Consider the following 19,973-nt stretch of genomic DNA (forward strand, 5'->3'; position numbering starts at 1 on the left):
GGGAAAACATAAAGACGCAAGGAAGAGATAACGAAGCACAAAACACTTTATTTGACCACCGACACATGGAAATCACAGGACTGTGACACCAGAGACCAGGTCCGCATCCAGAGTCCCGTCTATGGTTAAGGTTCCGGAAAGATGGCGGTTGTGAACTTGTGAACCTGAATTAAACCAGACCAGGATCTTTCCCGAACCTGAACCTGGTTCTGTGAGAGTCTGAACCGAACCATAGACCGGTTTAATGGCGCTGGATTCGCTGCAGGATCAGACGTTTTGGTGGAAAAACAAACAGATTAAACTGATACGTTCAGTATCAACGTGTTTGTGACTTGACCGATGTGTAAATTAGCAGCATTTCCTCTTTGTGATCCGGCCGCATTGTGTTTCCTACCAAACGTATCGGCCGTTGCAGTTGAGTTTTAAATGGGCAGGATTGTCACTGGTCACTGCATCTCAAGACCTTCGCATTCCACTGCGTGTGGCTGATGCTTGAATGAATCTGAACCAATTACATGTTAGTTCAAACTTCTTCAAACTTGACTTTTTCAAACAGTGACACATAAGGAAGAAAATCGACTTTGCATTGCGGTTACATGCTTAAAGCAGCAGCTGTAAACAGCTGTAGTGGTCACAGCAGAGTGGTCACGTTAATCTCTGGCTTCTTGTGATTGAACCTGCAGGCTTTAATTTCACAGACCTGTAGAACATGGTACAGTCGACGTGTGACGACGCTGCATCGGGTCAGAGCACGGCGACTCCTCACAGCTGAAGCGACAGACTCAGTTTCTTTGTCTCCTGCTCAGTGGTCAGTCATCATTTCCATCGTCAAATACACGTGGACGACAACACTGCCCCGTGGCACTCTGTGTGTGTGTGTGTGTGTTGGGACTTATGTAAGCAGACAGTGGTGAACAGACTTGTGTGTCGTCTCTTGTGGCACCTTCACAAGAACAAGGCAGATTTTCAGTCCTGCAGCCAAGTAGCACTTTTATCCAGGCTCCAGTATTTTCACACAGCAAATGAGACGTTCGTCTTCTCTCTTCAGTTTGTTTCTAGCAGCTGAAAATAGAGTCACGGCTGACTTTGGGTCAGTCATAAATGTATCACAACCTAGTGATGAAATGAACTGCTCGCCAGTGTTTCGCTCTCCTTCGATTATCTATATCATGGGTTTCGTTATCAGAGGAATATTAAAATACATTTTTTAATTTATGTGGAGGAAAATAAAAACACTGGATTTTCTCTCCAAAAATGTTTATTTGACTGAAATAAACATTTCAAAAATCACCCCAACTGGGTGAGAGATTATTTAGAGCTTACTTATGAAACTGATTTGGAGGCACATAAATATGTAATATCAGTTTCCATAAATCTTATTGAATCAGGTCTGTTTTTAGACCTGGAATGAACCGGCTTCGCTGTAAGGAGCTGGATTCAATGTTTCCTCCGCCACTTCATCATGTGCGACCCACAGAAACGGTGATTTGTCGGCTGCCATTCTTTCCCACCTCTAACAAGCTGCAGCCTGTCGCAGTAAATGGATGCAGCCACTCGTCACTTTAAGCTGATAATTCAGCTTCATGTTCGTGTTCACATCTATGGGTTATAGAGTGAGAGAAACTCAATCAGCCCCAACTCGATTGCTCGTAACAAGCACGCAAGTGCTCGGGATCCCGTCGGCTCCACGGTCAGCAGAGACACCCGTTCACATGCAGCAACACAGCGGTCTACGCAGGCCGCACCACGGCACACCTTCACTTCATCAGCCAACAAGATGGCAAAACATATTTGTCGACAGGTTATTTTTCACAACCAAAAATTTAATTCAATCTAAATTTAAAAAATGACAAAATGTATTCTGTTTTTCATCAGATAAAAACCCAACAATAATGCGAGACACAAGGTAATGACTGTTCTGAATGTAAAGTTTTATTCGACAAGCTGCAGAGTCACAGGCTGTGAATGCTAGACAACATTAGCGTTAGCATCTAAATCTAATCTTCATGTAGCTGTTCACCGACGAGACTTCACCACTGAGTCTGTGGAGACACTCGGAGGCCTGAAGCTGCTGCTGCTCTGGTAACATGCTGCCTTCACTACGCCACTGGTGTGAGACCCGATGCGAGTTTGTCCTTCGCATGAATCATCATGACCACAGCCAATCCAAAACTAATCTAGATCTGTCCTCACCAGAAAAACAACAGACTGGTCGTCCGTTTAAACCTGTAAAACAGCCTGTTTTTATGTTTCGCAGTCTAGCGACCTCTTGTGGAGGTCCTCATAGGTGCGTTCATTGTAGAGATTCTACGTGAGATGAAATAAATCAGTCGGTGGTCAGAGTCTCGGCACCAGAGGGAGACGTATAAAAGAGGAAATGAAGGAAGAGACGTGTTACATTTGTTGTTTTTAATATTGAATCTGCATTTAAACCACGGGATGACGCGGTGTTTAAAGTATAAAACCAAAATGAGTTTTTTCTCCACATCACCACCTGCGGGACACTTTTCTTGTTAATGCTAATGCACCTCAGGCTGCCGACGGCACGGCCTGTGTGCTTGGAATGGACTGCTATGGGACCAAAGCAGACCAGCGGGGCAGCGAAGGAGGCGAATGACACGACTGACCGGATGGACGGGGATGGTGGAAAGACCTGCCTCTGTGTGGGGACACGCTGGGTGGCTTCCTGCTGGGGGGGTGAGGGTGTCTGAGGATGGACGACGGTGACCGGAAGATCCTGGAGGTTGGTGGAGCGTTTGAAGACGCGTTTCCTGAGGATGAGGCTAAATGATGTGAGAACCTAATAGGTTATTTGGGTATTTATGGCAGCACAGCATCCTGCATCCACTGCGATCGCAGACGTGTTGGACATGTTGCTTCTTTGTCCTGTCCATCACCATGTCCTCATCAGGCAAACACACACAAGGCTGCTCCTATTTCAAATGTACTTTCTTTTTTTCTTTTTCCTTTTGCAAACTTGCAACTGTAATGCCCCCCCCCACCCCAGCCCCCCCTCTCTGATGCCTCTCAGGCCCTAAGTGGATTAAATGGATTCGAAACACGAGCCACAGCTGCACTAATAGCATTGCTTGAATTTTAAGCAATTCATGGTGGATTGATTGAGAGACTAAAGAGCTGCAGGAGTGTAACTGAGATGCATGAAGCGCCCTCAGTAGTTCTCCCACACTCACACAAACATGAGCTGTCGGCTTCATGAGCTTCATCTAATAGGCTGCCGGGTTCTGAAGGATAATGGTAATAATGGTTTGGTCTGGAGCTACTTTTAACTCATCATTTGTACAAAAATGAAAAATCTCTGAATGTTATCGTTATCATCGGAACATCTTAAAACAAGTTCTGCTTTTCCCCGAATAATATGTCAATTTGTATCATGAATGCGGTGGAGGTCCGAGGTGACCTCTTCAAATGTCTTGTTTTACCCGACCTACGGTTCAAAGACCAAAGAGATTCAGTTCACAGTCGTAGAAGACGCAGGGAACCAACAAATCCTCAAATCTGTGACGCTGGAACCAAATAATTTCAAGTGTTCTTCCTCAAAACAATTAATTGAATCGGCTGATCATCGCAGCGCTAAATCTCTTGGTTAAAGGCATCGTTCACCCAAAAAGCTGCCTGTAGTGTTAAAAGCTGGCTCTGAAAAGTTTGTCTCTTCATGGTGGACGGCAGCTGCAGTCTGATAATCACTGCACTAATTCAGCCTGACATCACTTATGTGTTGGACAGATGGCGATGTCGTGGACAGATGATAGCAGAGAAGCAGACAGGAAATGGGGGAGGGGAATGACATGCGGCAAATGTCCACAGCTAGAATCAACCGAACTGCAGGTTTTTGAGGTGAGCACCTGAACCGCTAGAAATTTGCCAGTTGAATAGGTTTCAGTGCAGCTCTATCCCCACGTTTAGATGATTACCGTGACTCCCCCCTCTCTGTAACAGCTGGCGTCTCACCCCAGCTCAGAGTTCTGCCGTTCACCTATAAAGTCTCTCATACAATGTGGATCTTGTAGAGCATAGCCAAGGCTGGGGTGAGTCTGCTTTAGCCCCTTCCAGCCATATCAGAGCCGTGTTAGATGGACTATTCCTCCAGCAGGGAGTAGTTCCAGTGGAACGTGTTGACAGTCAGGGTGAAAATTAAAAGATGACAAATTGGAGGAGGACAGGGAGAGAACGATATGCCGAGGGCAGTAGATCGACAGCCAGTGTCGGAGGGCAGAGACGCTCAGGGCTCAAGCAGCCAGTCATCACATGCCACACAGACCATAAAGAAATGTCGTGTTGCGTCCTGTCCTCGGCCTCCGGTCTGTGGAGCCGGCGTCTGCGTCAGGTGTTTACCACTCGTCCCTCGCTGATGCAGCCTTTTCACTGCTAATTTTGGGCAGCGGATAATTGAGAGTCCCACTACAGGGCAGTAACCTGATGGAGGGATAATGACCGTGGGGGACAAGGAGACAGTGGAAACAGGAATACAGACAACAAACACTGATGTCACGAGGAGGCAGTTCTGCAGTAGTGAAAAGCAGACGTGAATATTTAAGGGCTAGTTGTTCCCTTTCCATCTGGGCTTTTAATGTGGTAAAAACATTGTAGGAAGTGCTGGGTTTTCTTGATCGCACCTTGAGAGCGATTTGAAAAAACACGTCAGATCAGATGAGCCGGACATTAAACGGACTTCACCCCGTCAGCTCCCAGTACAAAGTCTGGGTGATGTCGGGATGAGCCGCTGTGTGAAGAGAGCAGGTCGCTGTCCGGACAATTCACAGCCTCCTTCACTGACGGAAGCTTAACAGCGATAAAGACAAACGGCAGAGTGGAAGCGATGCGAAGACATTGGTGAATTGAATGGGTAGCAAAAGCTGAAACTCAGTACTTCCTGCAGATGTTTCATATTAAAAGCCTAGCTGGAAGGAGAAAGAGAGCTGGCTTTTAGGCTTTTATTATGAAACACCTGAAAATCAGTTTATCTTATCAAGCAACAAATCCTCACGTTTTAGAAGCTGGATCAAGGAAATGTGTGGCGCATATTACTAAATGACCTAATTTACCAGTAGTTCATTACAGTTATTGCAGATTCATTTTCTATCGACCGATCAATCAATTTGTCGCATTCTAGCATAAATCTCAACCGAACACGGCAGCAGCTCTTCTGGTCACTGAGAGGAGCTGTGGGCTTCGATAAGCCACGGAAAAGCTGCCGGCACGTTTCCTCTTTCGGCGGTTTATGATGATAATGCTCCCCTTCTTTTAGTGATCATTATGGGGTCTACGCTGGCCTGTTCCTCCACACAGTGATTTGATTGGAGCTGATGGGATTTGCTGCCTCGGCTGCAGTCCCTCTCTCCCCCCGTGTTGCTGTGCTTAATGGTGCCTTTCTAAAGGCTTTATTAGAAGTAATTTGCTGCAGCGAGCGCTGACTGATATCTGGGCCATGACCCTGTCTCTCAGTTGAAGGGTAAAGAGGGAGTCCCAGTCACACTAGAAATGGCAGGCACTGCACTCTGTCCATAGATTAGAGTCTTTACGCTCTGTGCTGAATACATTGAAGAGGAAGACTGAAACAACACTGCTCAGTGAGTCAAACCAGAAATGTCCGTGGACGTAACCTTGGTTGATCTATTGAATCGACATATTTAAGGCGAGATTGAATAATTACCCAACAAGTCCTCCAAATTAAAAGCCAAAGTAACCGCTGTTGTTTGCAACCGCTGTCTTCGGATCTGACACCACTATCAGCGGGATGCACCGCCATGGCTCCCGCTGACGTCCCTCAGGTCTGGACCTCAGTAACTTTCACCACAGTCATCATAAGTGCCCGTGTGCCCATCGGGTTACGGGACACCTGCAGACCACCTTCACCTGTCTCGGTGCTGTGTATAGCAACGTTGGAGGAGGTAACGTCAGCGTGACGGGTTTTCCCCAGGGATTATTTGGTTGCATTATTGAGTTGTCATGGTTACCAACTGCAGTGAAACACATTAACGTACAAAGACGACTGCTCTGAGCTGCAGTTTAACCTGTGAGCTGATGTTATGTAACAGATAAAAACAGCGTTTACTGTGGATCTGAAAGTGTTTCTGTTGCACAGCGAGAGACTAGTGTGCTGCCTGTTAGTTAGTCAAATAATAATAGCACAACACTAATAAGCAATGCAATGACAACCTCAAGCTCTCTGGTTGTAGGTAATGTCATACTTTCAGTGTGTTTGATCACAGAAATCACAGAATTCAGTTTTAAGGGCTTCTAACACAAAAACACAACGCGATCCCTCCATTACTGTCACATCACACATTAAATAATGGAATAATACCGCAACCCTACTTACATTGTTATTAGTGTGAAATCATTATTGCAGTAGGCTGGATATGTTCAACTAAAGATACAGTATTTTGAACTGAACAGGTTCATTACAATTTTCCTCGGTCATCTAGACTGAGAGAAGAAGATGCTGAGACAGAAGATGATGGTACAGAGAGTCAGACGGTAAATATGCACAGTAATTAGAATTCTCTCCACATCGCCAACGGCTGTTGCTGGACCTCGGCCCTGCCATCTGTCTGTGCCTTTCAAATCTGTTACGTATCACTGTTGGAAAAATAAATCCGGTATGATCTTACGACACTGTGGCCAAAGGTTGGTTAGGTGTAGGCCCAGAGGTGAGATCCTTGTTCAGGTTAAAATGCATACCCTCACGGTTGAGGTCAGGGAACGAGTAGATCAGGCCTGATCGCGCTGGATTATAGCTCTGAAAAAAGTTTTATCAAACTGAAAACGGCAGTGTTGGGGCTCTGTCCGGCCCCATCAGGCAAATGGCCGACATGACCGAGAGCAAGCTGGTTACATCATGCTGACGTCATTAATATATACAATTAGTGACAGGACAGACAGTCAAGATTAAACACGTTAGCAGTCTCTGACAGAATCACGGGAACAGTCACGGTCATCCCACAGTTTCTCATGTTTCGCTTCAGAGAGTCCGTAACTGTTTGAGGCTTCGGGTCTCTGAAGGATTTGGAGCCGCTCGACTCGTTTTCACCTCCTCGCCCTCACGATCATTTATTTTGCAAATTAGTAGTCGATGTCCACTGAACGTTAACGTACCAATGACCCCAGATGGGAGGACTGTTTCCAAATTCACTCACTCCCGCATTAGCAGGGTGTGTGTGACGTATCGGTCCTTTCGGCAGGTCAGTTCAGGACCGCCACGAGTGATTTTAAATGCTGGCCACAATGAAAACAAAAAAAATGAACCACCTGACACAAAGAGAAAAACTCAGAAGAGGGCAGTAAGGCTCACAGTAACAGTGGTGTAAAGTGGGAGGGCGATTCAGAGAGAGGCGATCGGCGGTTGCAGTGTGAAGTAGGTAGGAGAAGCAGCAGTGTGTAGGCCGGGGAGGATAAACTGTTTACTTTAGCTGAGACTCACACAGGAAACATCATTTATAATAAAAGCTTCATAATGTTTGTTGAATTAACTACTTCTACCAGGCAAAGCTGGATGCACAGTATTAATCGGCCGAGTTCTTGGTCTACGAGTGTTTCCATAGATACAGAGCGTGCTCCGTCAGGATGCTGCTACATACCGTACAGTATGTCATGCATAATCGTAATGAATTATAAGATGAAGTAGACGGCACACCACACTCCAGTACAGTATTTACTGGTTAAAGTGATGTGTAACAGCGCTGATGAGCCCAGTGGTGATACATCCTCAGGTTAGTTCTCACTTATTATGTGGACATGAAGGATCAGACAGTATGTTTTCTACCCATGGTAGCTACATGACTGTAGCACTCAACCCATGATTGGTTGGTATTAAGAGCCCAAAGTGGAGCCAATAAGTGGAGCCCCCACACCGCCACCACCTGGACTGTTGACACGAGGCAGGTTGGATCCATGGATTCATGCTGTTGACACCAGATTCTTACCCAACCATTTGCTGCCTCAGCAGAAATCCAGATTCATCAGACCAGGCTACGTTTTCCAGTCTTCAAAGGTCCAGTGTTGGTGAGCCTTTGCCCACCGCAGCCTCAGGTTTCTGTTCTAGACTGACAGGACTGGAACCTGACGTGGTCTCCCGCTGTTGTAGTCCATCCACCTCAGGGTTGGACATGTTTATTCTGAGAAGCTTCTCTGCTCACCACAGCTGTAAACGGTGGTTACCTGAGTTACCGTAGCCTCTGTCAGCTCCAGCCAGTCTGGACGTTCTCCTCTGACCTCTCTCATCAACGAGGTGTTTCTGTCTTGTTGCCAGGTTCATTGACATTGGCTACACGGACAGTTTTTGTGAATACCATCAAAGGCTGATGCGACGTATTCCTCTGTTCCACGAAGCTCCTTCGTTGTCAAAAGACTGTTAAAAACAGACCAAAGAGTGACAAAAAAGTGAATACTAATCAGTTTTTCTTTGGAAGATAATGACGCATTTATGAATCAATGAGAAACATGAAGTGATTCGCTGATGGTACTGATAGTAAGTAACAGGTTTACTTAGGCACTAATGATGGTCAAATATTGTTTTGATGTGATTGAAACTGTAGAAAATCTCAAAGCTGTGGTTTTTTGTTTCTACACAAAGCAAGTTCCATCAGCAGTCAAAGCTGTAGTGAGTTATAAGCATTAGAAAGCCTGTAACCGTTGCATGACAGCTGCCTTCATGGACGGTATTTTTAGGCTAGGGTTGCATGTAGTGCTGTGAGCTGTAAGTACAGAAATATGATGCTTGCTCGGCTGTGTGACTGAAACCAAGCAGAAAGACATGAGCCCTTCATCTGCTCTCTGCTGCCACCGTACGCAGCATCTGTGGACTGTGAACTCATTAAAGTGGGAGTCACGATGCAAGATAAAACGATTTCAGCTCCTTTGAAATCTTGGACTTTTACAGGAATTTGTGCCATGTTAAACGCTAAAGGAGACACTCGCTCTGTGTATCTTTAATTATCTATGTGGTCTGTTGAGGAGGGGACGTCCCTGGAAACAGGGTGTCTTTAAAGACCCAATGTTTACAGATTTTCACCAGGGACAGCTGCCATCCTCCATCAACACTTTTAATACGGACGGAATTTGTGAAACATCCCAAAACTCGTTTGAAAGAACTGGAAAAGTGTGTGTCTGAGCATGAAGTTTTTTAGTCGGATTTATGGTTCCTTTTTCTTTAAGAGCACGTGTTGCACTTGAAAGTGAGCTCCAGCTCAATCCTCGGCTGTTGTCAGGTATTTTGGCCTCTTCCTCTAGAAACCACAACCAGCTTCCCAAACACTGTTTGTCTTTAAAGATGCAGTGAGTGATGTTTGCCCTCTAGGGGGCAGGAGACCTCCGCAATAAGCGGGCAGACACACGATCCTGATATATTATATTCTAATTACGATTTAGAACATGTCAGCACACTGTTCATTCAGCAGCTTTTAATCCGACAGCTCGATTGAATGTAAAGGAATATAAGCTAAAAATGGGGCTCAAGTTGGAGCCCACAGCGTAATTTACTGAATCCATGGAAAAAGCCCATAGGTAGTTTGTCCCCATTTTGTCTAAGGAGGGGCCCACTGAAAAGCCCAGCGGTGGACTTTACTGAACTAAGGTTCAGTAAATATCTGAAACTTCTAACAATGTGCAGAGTATTTTGACCAGTGGAAGCTCGAAATTTCCAGATGTAGTTCCTCCCTTTACTTGGAGGCATTTTAACATGACTAACAAGAACTGATGCAGTTATCATCAGGGGGGTTCGATTGCTCCGGACAGTGTTAGCATGTTTGTTTCTAATGAGGCCTGTGAGTGTGTGTGTGTGTGTGCGTGTGTGTGTGTTCACATGTGTATACGAGGAGATCAGCAAACACATCCAGTTTTCCTCCCAGTTCACACTCATGAAAGGATCGTTCGCTTTGACTTCATCACTGTGTTCGTATCCAAGGGAGCATTTCTCAGCATGCAAATATGAAAGTGTGAGTTTGTGTGTGAGTGTGTGTGTGTGTGTGTGTCTGTGTCTGAGTGTGTGCGTGTGTGTGACTCAGATGTCAAGTGAGCTCATGAATAATAAACAGGACATGCATTCGGCCGTAAATATTTCATGGTGCGTGAAAGTGAGCAGAAACGCTCAGCAGAGTTTGGCATTGTCCATTGGGCTCTCAGAGGAAGGAAGTGATGGAAGAAGAACAGGGAGGACAGGTTCCTGCCAGTGTGAGGGTTTTAACGACCTGAGGAGCTCACGTGAAACAGTTGCATACAAAGGACTAAAACAGCTGGTTTCTGTCCACTTACTTTCAGTTGAACTTGAACTTTGGCCTCTTCCTCTAGAAACCACAACCAGCTTCCCAAACACTGTTTGTCTTTAAAGATGCAGTGAGTCATGTTTGCCCTCTAGGGGGCAGGAGACCTCCGCAATAAGCGGGCAGACACACGATCCTGATATATTATAGTCTAATTACGATTTAGAACATGTCAGCAAACTGTTCATTTCCACAGCCAGCAGCTACGGAGCAACATGATCCTTCATCTGGATCTGGTGTCTGTCAACTGATCAATCTAAGTCCAGTACTCCCTCTCTTTTAGCTCTGGTTTTGGTCTCCACCAGCTCCTGACATACTTGTTCATTAACCAAAGTAGTGGAAACATTAAAGTTTTGACAGGATGGTGGATGAAAAGTGAAGGTTTGACACCACTATATCCATGTCAGAGCTATTGTTTCTTTATGGTTAATAGTTCAATTTTACTTTAAAAAACTTATGATAACCTTTAAAAAAATCAAAGAATATTCCAGTGTTTCCAAACCTGTCTGGCTTCTAGTTCTTGTTCAACTCCACCATAAAGACATTTCTTCTCTAAACTTCTCATATGGTTTCATTTCACAACTGTTCAATTGATCAATATATTGATCTTCAATGAGAAACAGTGGACTGGTCTCTCTCTGTCTATGACGTAGCTAAAAGCAGCTCCACCAGTAAAATGCTGCTGAAGCCTACAGGAAGTACTTTTACTGTGATACTGGAACTACAGGAAGTACTTTTACTGTGATACTGAAACTACAGGAAATACTTTTACTATGATACTGAAACTACAGGAAGTACTTTTACTGTGATACTGTAGCTACATGAAGCTGATAAGATTTCTGTACTTTTACTCACTTCAATTATTTTACATTTAATATTTTATTTGGTCTATTTTAGTAATTGTATATAATTTAGTTATTTTATTTTATTTGTTTCTGATGAATCCTTCCATTTATGTATAAAAGGATTTTGAATGCAGGACTTTTACTTGTAATGGAGTATTTTTTACATTTTCCGTACTGGTACTTAAGTAAAGGATCTGAACACTTCTCCCACACTGAAATGAATCAGATAAATTACATTGATTTTGCTCCATAATTATATTCCTTGTATAGTGTAGATGATGCTTTTAAATAGAAATCGGATCCCCATGCAGTGAGAAGATATGTTATATATCTACAGAAAATAACACTGACCAGCTGTAATGGACTGTCCACGGTGTACAGCCATGTACAGGATAGGAGGCTAATGGATGGATGGACAATAGAGCAGTTACAATAACAAATAGTATGTCAAAAAATTGAATAATCAAAGATTTTTAAAGTGGTTTTTTGCCTGTACTGCACTTGGCGAGTTTGGACTCGTAACCTGACGATTTCTAAAGACTGAACTACTGGTCTGAGAGCAGGAAGTTCACAGAGAGAGGAGAAGAGGAGAAGGTGCAGTTGATGGGAAGAGAAAAGAAGCATTTTGGCCTGTCAACAGTGTGGGCTGCTGCTCACAGATGAGGCCGTCTTCAAGTCTGTGATGGTACATTACATCCCCAAACACACACACACACACACACACACACACCCCACACAGAAAGTTGAGCAAAAAAACTACAAGACGTGAACGTTATGAACAAGTAAGCAGCAGGAAAAAACAGGGGGGCGGTTACTGCAGACAGTACATAGCTCCAGGTGTTGGTGTCTGTTTAGATTTCAAGTAACTGCCTGCTGTGGCCCATTAAACATATGATTCTTACCTGGATCGAGATCGTGTGTGTGTGTGTGTGTGTGTGTCAAACTGCGAAAGGCTGATGTGCTGTTCACAGACAGCACAGAGGGAGGTGTTAGCAGCTCTGCCGCCGTCTTGTCGTACTTTACATAAGCTCTCAGCCCGATTTCTCTGTGTGGCTGCCAGGCTCATGCTCATGCAAGAGTAGCAGAAAAATTCAGAAAACCAACACAACTCTTCATATCAGACTGTGGTTTCTGTTTCTGTTACGTCATGATTTCATGTCACTGGGCCTCGTGCTGAAACACTCGTATGGACGCATACACGGGTGATTTGAGAAGATTGCTGGAATTCGCCAATTTTTCTGTTCAGAGTTTTCTCTGAGCTATAATCAAAGTTCAGACCCTTCGTATGAACAGACTGTCTGCTTGTCACCGCAGGGGAAAAACACATTTTGGTGGAAAAACACACATGTTGTCTGTGAACATTTCACTGATACGTTCAGTATCAACGTGTTTGCGACTTGTCAGATGTGTAAAGTAACAATTGTCCTCATTACGTTAAGAGAAAACCTGATCCGGTCGAAATTACAAAACACATTTCCTGTCGTAAATTAGTTGTATATGAACATAATTTGTAGAAGGCGGGGCTGGGGTAACACTTTCAAAATAAGTCCCCAAGTTACCATTTATAAGCATTATACTGACATGTAAAAAATGGTTTAACACATTGTAATATGGCCCAGCTGTAATCAGATTAAGGATATTTTTAAGTTTTTATCAATGTTGAGTGTTTCCTCTACATATTTTCTATTATTCCATCTGTGTTGTGGTTCATCGTCTGTTCATCCAGCAGCCTCCACTGACGAGTGTCCACAGGAGGAGTTGGAGCCGGTAACAGAGACGTTAGGAAACACTGGGATCTGGTCACAGCTGCGTCAGAGTCTGTTAGAAACCAGTTATCACGTCTTTATATACTGAATATTAACGCTAAGTAAGGGGACTTAAAGTATTACTGAGTCTAGCGGGGCAGCTGTGGCTCAGGTGAGCGGGTCGTCCAGCGTTCGCAGGGTTGGCGGTTCGATCCCCGACTCCTCCTGTCCACATGCTGAAGTGTCCTTGGGCAAGACGCTGAGCCCCAAGTCGCTTCACTTTTAAGTCGCTTCGGATAAAAGTATCCGCCAAGTGAGTAAATGCAATGTAATGGATGGATAAGTGTCCTCTGACTATATTTTATTGTCTAATATCTCTGTAACTGACCTCATGTATTAGTCGAGGACCACTTTGCTTTAGAAAGACGTTTTTAACATCTGACTTCATGTCAAACCGTTCTCTCTTTATGTACAGCTCTGCTCTCGTGACACATCGTTAGCAGCTATGCTATTCATATTTGCTAATTACGAAAATATTCTAAGCAACAAAGTGGTCGTCCATCACAACTGCTGACACTGCTAAATGTGTCATGTCGGCAGGACATTCTGGTGACTGACACGTAGCAGAACAGTTAGCGTCGTACGACAGTTTGGAGGCTTGGTTATGCTAATGATGACATTTCGCTAATGCTCACCTGCTCACGGACAGGTGACGCTGATCAGGCTGAAACGAGCAGTTTAGGACAGTTTGGTGCAGAGAGTTTAGTGAATCTGACCTGAACAATCGTACGAACAAACCTGACAGAAAAAGGTGTGAGTGGTTCGTATGAAAATGTTCGTACCCGAGGCTCAGCGTTCTGTTCTGTAGCCTTATTGACCTGAAGGTGGCGCTGGATGAAAAGTCAGAGGATCGCCAGAGTTACTGCAGTTTATCCCCCGGGGAGCATGAATGTTGAGATATTGATATTGACTGACACAGAGCCGCTAACGTGGCTGAGCGCTTTTATTTGATTAAGATAAATCTTTCTTAAAATAAACTCTTGGATTTGCAGTGATGCTGCAGTGTGAGGCAGTGAAGCAGCCTCCTCGGCTCGTCATAAGCCTTTGCTTCATCCACAACCCTCCCCCCCCGGATCGCTGGGGACCTAATTCTGCCTGCAGGATGTGTGTGTGTGTGTGTGTGTGTGTGTGTGTGTGTGTGTGTGTGTGTGTGTGTGTGTGTGTGTGTGTGTGTGTGTGAAGACATTTTATCAGGTCTTTACTTCTTCAAAGGGCTGTTTGAGGGTTAAGACCTGGTTCGGGGTTAGGGTTGGAATCAGGTTTAGATAATGCATCATGGCAATGTGTGTACAAGCGTACATATGAGCGTGTGTCTGTAAATGAGTCATGACTGTCCATCTCGACATGGATGTGAATCTTCACTGTGACACAGGGTCTGATTGGCTGCTACCTCAGACTCGGTAATACAAACAAAACCAGTTCGCCCTTGGCCCTGTTCCAGAAAGCGGGTTCAGTGAAAACTCCGACTTTGTTAAACCTGAGTCAAGGGAAACTCCGGGGTGTCAGTTAACTCTGAGTCAGTTACTGTGGTGACTTTAACTCTGTGAATCTAACCTGCCAAGTCTGAAGCAGCTTCTGACACGGCGTTTCGGGTCCTCATTCACACAGTCCACACCAGAGTCCACACCAGAGTCCACACCAGAGTCCACACCAGACTCCACACCAGAGTCCACACCACAGTCCACACCAGAGTCCACACCAGACTCCACACCAGAGACCACACCAGAACGCGTCAACGTGCAGAAGTTTAAATCCTGACGGACCTTAGTTTGTTCCCCAGGACCTGTCTTTACCAACGTTACCTCTTTTATGACCAGTCAGTCATCAGCGTGAGGACAGAGGCATCCAGATGTTCCACATCGTGGCTTCGTCACTGTCTTCACTGTCTGTCTTTCTAACACTGAAGACAACTGTCAGGCTGTCAACCAGTCCCCGAAACCAGCTGGAGCATTTACCGTGAACTAACCGCTGCAGAAAAGAACAATCTGTGAAGCTTTACACACACGAGACTCGGATCCATGAAGAATCATTTCTCATGGTTCTTATTTTTCAAAGATAAATGTCAAACACGAATCTTTCTGGCTCCACTGGATTAAAATGGAGGCTGTGCTCTTTATTTACCCGTTGCCACGGTGAATCGCAGCATCAGGGCTCCGTTGATGATGGCACACACTTATCTCAGAGTCAACGTACTCAGAGTTGACCGAACTGACTCTGATCAGCTGATCTGGAACCACAACTCAACTCAAGTTGACTCAAAATCCCGGTTAGTCAGAGTTTGTTAGGGCCTGTTCCAGGAAGCAGCTTTGAGGCCTGCGGCTACAGCAAACATGTTTACCAGCTGCACCTACATCTGCCCAATCACCACAGATATGATTAAGATTCATCGCTGCAGTGAAGAAAATGTTCATTTTGGGGTTTAAGTGGGAGTCTGGCTGAACTACATGACGTGGTGTGTAGTCACTAATGAAAAGTCATTGATATGATTGTGTCTCAATTAAATCAGGATGTGTTGTGGGGCTCAGTCGGTTTCCTGGTGTCAGATGTGAATAATGGTGATTACTGCAGAGCATAGTGGGCTGACGGCGAGAGAGCAAGCGACGTGTCCAGCATACCAAACCCGCAGCTCCACGGTGTTGCACTTCAAATCCTTCATCGAGGACTGTGAAGTAGACACAGTCTGATCCTCACAGGTAAAGGGCCTCCACACTAGAACCCTTTATCGTTCTGTAACGAGGCGACGTTTTTTATCTATTTCCTCACAAGTCTGCAGGACTTGTTGTTTGTTGTGTGACTTCTGTGTTACATGTAATATTTGTTGCTGCTGTCCTAGCCAGGACGTTTCTGTAAAAGAGATTTTTAATTTCAGTCAGACAACTTCAAGGTTAAATGAAGCTGTTGTTGTTATTGTAACAAAAATCCCCGAAAACATATTGTTTCAATCGGTTTCTCTCCATGAAAGATTTGTTTGTTCGTCTGAATGTGGTTGTTTGTCTGCATTTCCAGAGCGACGATGTTGTCAGCATCAGTCTTTTCGGCAAATGCCCCGAAACGACATGTTTACGTTCGAGCGGCAGCGCCCTCTACAGGTCGCACTAATTATGACATTAAGATGGGAGCACTCGTTGCACCCACACAGTCCTGGCGAAGCAGATCAGCTGAATAAACCTCACGGTACAAGACAGTAGATACGCGTTTCAGCCAGACTTTTACTTTGATAGTTGCTTATTTAGTTATAAATATTATTAATATAGAGAAATACTGAAGATTTCAAACTGTTTTTCTTCCTTTAAATCTGTGATTCATTTCAGTTCCTGTGTGCAAATACTTCTGGATCTAAACAGTGTTAACGGCAGCTCAAACGGATTTTTGATGCAGTGACAAATACAGATCTGATTGTTGTATAAACATAAGATTCTTCATAAGCGAGAAGTTGCAATCCCCTGCCTTTCCATTCAGCGCTCAGCATTGTGTACCACAGTATAAAGAAGGTAGAGTTCTAGTTCCTGGTTGAGAAGCGTAGAAATACCATCTGTGTTTTGTCTTCCTCGTGCAAAATCTGGTTCTATGCGGATTCGTGTAACATAATTATGCTGCCATTTAGGACACAGCTCTAGAAAATGAGATTTCAGTCTTAAGAGACCGTCCTTGTGAATCTATCCATCCATTTTCTTTACCTGATTACGCCGCTGTGGGTCACTGAGGGCTGCGACCTGTGTGTTCGGGCAAGAGGCAGGTTTTTGTGCTTCTCGTGTATCGCCATGCGGCTGACGGAGCTAAGCATCTGAATTTCCATAAGATATATACCCAGTGATGTGTGAAGAACCCAGAAGGCGCTTTAACGACACCTCATGCTTTTTTGAAAGTATTTCCATTTCTGATGCACACTAAGTTGTGACTAATCCAGGTGGATGTAAAGGGCATATCTCCCTTCTTACAACACAGGAAGAATATTACTAATATTATGCTTTTTTATAAGCAGTATTAAAATTGTGAAATTAAATTAGGGTCGGTTTGCCTTAAACAAACTGGTTATATATATACATACACACACACACACACACACGTAAACCCCCTCCCCCAAACGTCAGTAGGGTTCAACTGCTGGGGACCAAGTTTAAGGCAGTCTGTCAAATAGATGTAGAGACGTTCCAGTCTGGACCAAAGACTGACAGAACTGGAGGTTTGTGTATAAAGTTGGATAAAAACAAACGGATTCATTCCCATTCAGTGCTCAAATCTATACAAGAAACAATCTGAGTGGGCAGAGCCGGTTCCTTCTTTGACCACTGCCACCAACTGAAGTGGATGCAGCTGAATTCTGGCCTGTCAGACAGAACTGAGGGATTTGTTCAACTCAGCGCTGTCAGTTTGCTCCTCTGATGTTTTCCATGTGGCTGCGACAGCTCGGCTCAGCGCAGGGGCGGGACACTGGTAATGAGCAGGCCCGATGCGAATTCATGTTGCACGCCTGTGTGTGTGTGTGTGTGTGTGTGTGTGTGTGTGTGTGTGTGTGTGTGTTTGGTGTATGGGAAGTGGAAAGCTCCGCTTTGTGTGTTCTCTTAGAAACTACTGCTGAGAAGTTGTCAGTGCGGTCAGTGTATATGATTCATGCGTGTGTGTGTGTGTGTGTGTGTGTGTGTGTGTGTGTGTGTGTGTGTGTGAGACTCAGCTGGGATCCTAACTCCGCTTCTTGATTACCTAAAGACTTCTGTGGTTCTGCTCGATGACTCGTCATCGCTCTCGCAGATTTTCTTCTGACTTCAGCGTCATCTTATCTCTTTAACTCGCTTTTTTTTTCTTCTTCTTCTTCCACAGGTGGCCTGTGACTGGATGAGCCCATCTGTTCACCCATCCATTCCTCCATCCTCCCATCCCGCCGTCCCTCCGTCAGCCAGAGGAAGGATCTGATGACAGGACTGCAGAGAGAGGAGAGACGAGACCACCTGCTATGGCCAGTGGTACATCACAAAATTATAATCCCGCGTTCCGCAGAAGGCAGCCAGCTCCTCGCTGTGCTTTCCATTCAGCTAACGTGGCTCCTTGCTTCCCTCCCTCGCGTCTTTGCCCGTCCTGACAGCGATTTTCATTTCATTCAGGACACGGCCGCTGCTCACGACGCACCGCATCTCAACTGTCGAATGTGTAGAGGTAATAACGTAACGGCGTAAAAAGAAAACACCTGACACCTGATGACCGCCGCTCCAGAAGCACTGGAGATAGATCTGCAGCGGCGTCACGGGATGTGATTGACACCAACGGACGGCTAAAATACCAGAGGGGCGGAGGGGGCGCGGAAAATTAGCGCTCCGTAAGGAGACACCGACGCATTTGCTTTACTAATTTGTGAAAATTCTGGATTCTGATTGGCTGGAAGGTCAGTGTTGTCGCTGGTGTTTGTTTGCATCTATAAAATGGATGCACCAGTATTGAAATGACAGCAACAAGACTTGAACTAGAGTTTTAGTCCAAAAAAAAGCATAAAAAGCTTCTTTTTAAATTTTAAATCTGGGCCATATCTGTGTGAATCTGGAAGCCCAAACCAAGAACTGTTAGAAGGAGGAAAGAGGAGGCAAACCCTCCCTCAGTGTCAGGTGGGTCTTAACCCCGTGTCACCCGTTACGATCCCGCAACATACAACCTCACGTCCGTGTCGTAGCCTAAGAAGACCTGTCGAGTCTGACGTCTGTCCAGGCTCAGGACGATATCATAGGATTAATAACGAGAACCGTGACCTTGCAGCTGCCGCTGGACTGTGGCAGCATGAATGGATGTAGAGCCGAGATCATTCCTGTGTCCACCGGCAGTTTGTCCAATCTGATACAACCACGCAACGTCATTGATAGTACAGTAAGACGGTTTCCACGGCAGCCCACTGACCAATCAATAAACAGAGACACATTCAGGTGACCGGGACATCCTCGGTGATGGTGGGCCTGGATTCATTTCTGGGTCAGGGGCCGGAGGATGGAGGGGTGAGGATGGGAGGAGGCTTCCTTAGCGAAATGGAAAGCACCCCCAGTCTTTTGCATTAGTCCCTTCTGTCACATTTCCTCCTTTGTCTCTGATGTCTGTGCGTCTGCTGGTCTCTGGTGCAGCAGCTGATGGCGTAGGCAGTCTGGGTGCTGAGCAGAACCACCTGAGCGTCCCCGTCACCGATCATGGAGCCTGGGCCACGGCCATGAACAACCTGGGCATCATGCCCGTGGGCATCAGTGGGCAGCAGCTGGTTTCAGGTACCTTTTTCTCTGAACCGATCAGGCGCAGCGTCAAAACCGACACCACTCACTGGGTTAATGTTGCGGCTGATCGGTGTATTTCCCTTCCACCGGAGTGTTTTTAAGTTCAGGAGAAATGACAAATGGAATATGTATTCAGAACACATCTTTAAATACTCCTCAGCCATCCCTCCAACATCTTCACCCAAACCCACCCCCTCCCAACCCGCTCCGGAGTATTACAGCAAGCCGTTTTCATTTCTCCAGAGGCCTGATCCTAGATCAGGTTGTGGCGACGTTAATGTGGCTGCTATCTGTGTGTCTACTGAAGAGAGAGAAAAGACACTGAGACAATCTGTCTCTCTGCTTGGGTGTGTGTGTGTGTGTGTGTGTGTGTGTGTGTGTGTGTGTGTGTGTGTGTGTGTGTGTGTTCACATGCATGAATGTGTGTATGCACTGTTGTAAAACAATGACCATTATTGCAGCTTGGCCCCAGAAAAAGGGCAAAATTAAAATTCACCAGGTTTAGATGCAGACACCGAAGAGTTCAGTCACTCATTGTTCTACTTCAGGCTCTTTAGTTTCCAACAGACTCTGGGACCTGAGTTTCAGATACTTTCCTGGAAACGAGTCATGTTTTATCATGCAGCCTCATCCGTGGATGTGTGTTGGATACTGATGAAAACTGATAGTCGCTGCCTTTAAATTGTCTCGAGTGGAAAAGCCTTTAAATCAGCTTTTAGACAGAGGGACGGTAATACTTGGAAGACTGGAACTGAGAATACTAATACTACTACTGCTACTGCTAATACTAATACTACTACTGCT

The 19,973-nt window shown here is 45.2% G+C and overlaps 1 protein-coding gene across 3 annotated transcripts in view; it reads left to right on the forward strand.

Moving 5' to 3' along the window:
• enox1 (ecto-NOX disulfide-thiol exchanger 1) overlaps positions 1–19,973 on the forward strand; it is a 112,724-nt gene that overhangs the window by 45,558 nt on the left and 47,193 nt on the right. For all 3 annotated transcript variants that reach the window (XM_040147574.1, XM_040147577.1, XM_040147575.1), the window contains 2 exons: positions 17,746–17,888; positions 19,026–19,163. In XM_040147574.1, the coding sequence (XP_040003508.1) occupies positions 17,879–17,888; positions 19,026–19,163 (148 nt within the window). In that variant the 5' untranslated portion in view covers positions 17,746–17,878. The remainder of the gene's footprint in view (positions 1–17,745; positions 17,889–19,025; positions 19,164–19,973) is intronic.

This window comes from Xiphias gladius, chromosome 16 (genome assembly GCF_016859285.1).
Source record: "Xiphias gladius isolate SHS-SW01 ecotype Sanya breed wild chromosome 16, ASM1685928v1, whole genome shotgun sequence".
Classification (NCBI taxonomy): Eukaryota; Metazoa; Chordata; class Actinopteri; order Istiophoriformes; family Xiphiidae; genus Xiphias; species Xiphias gladius.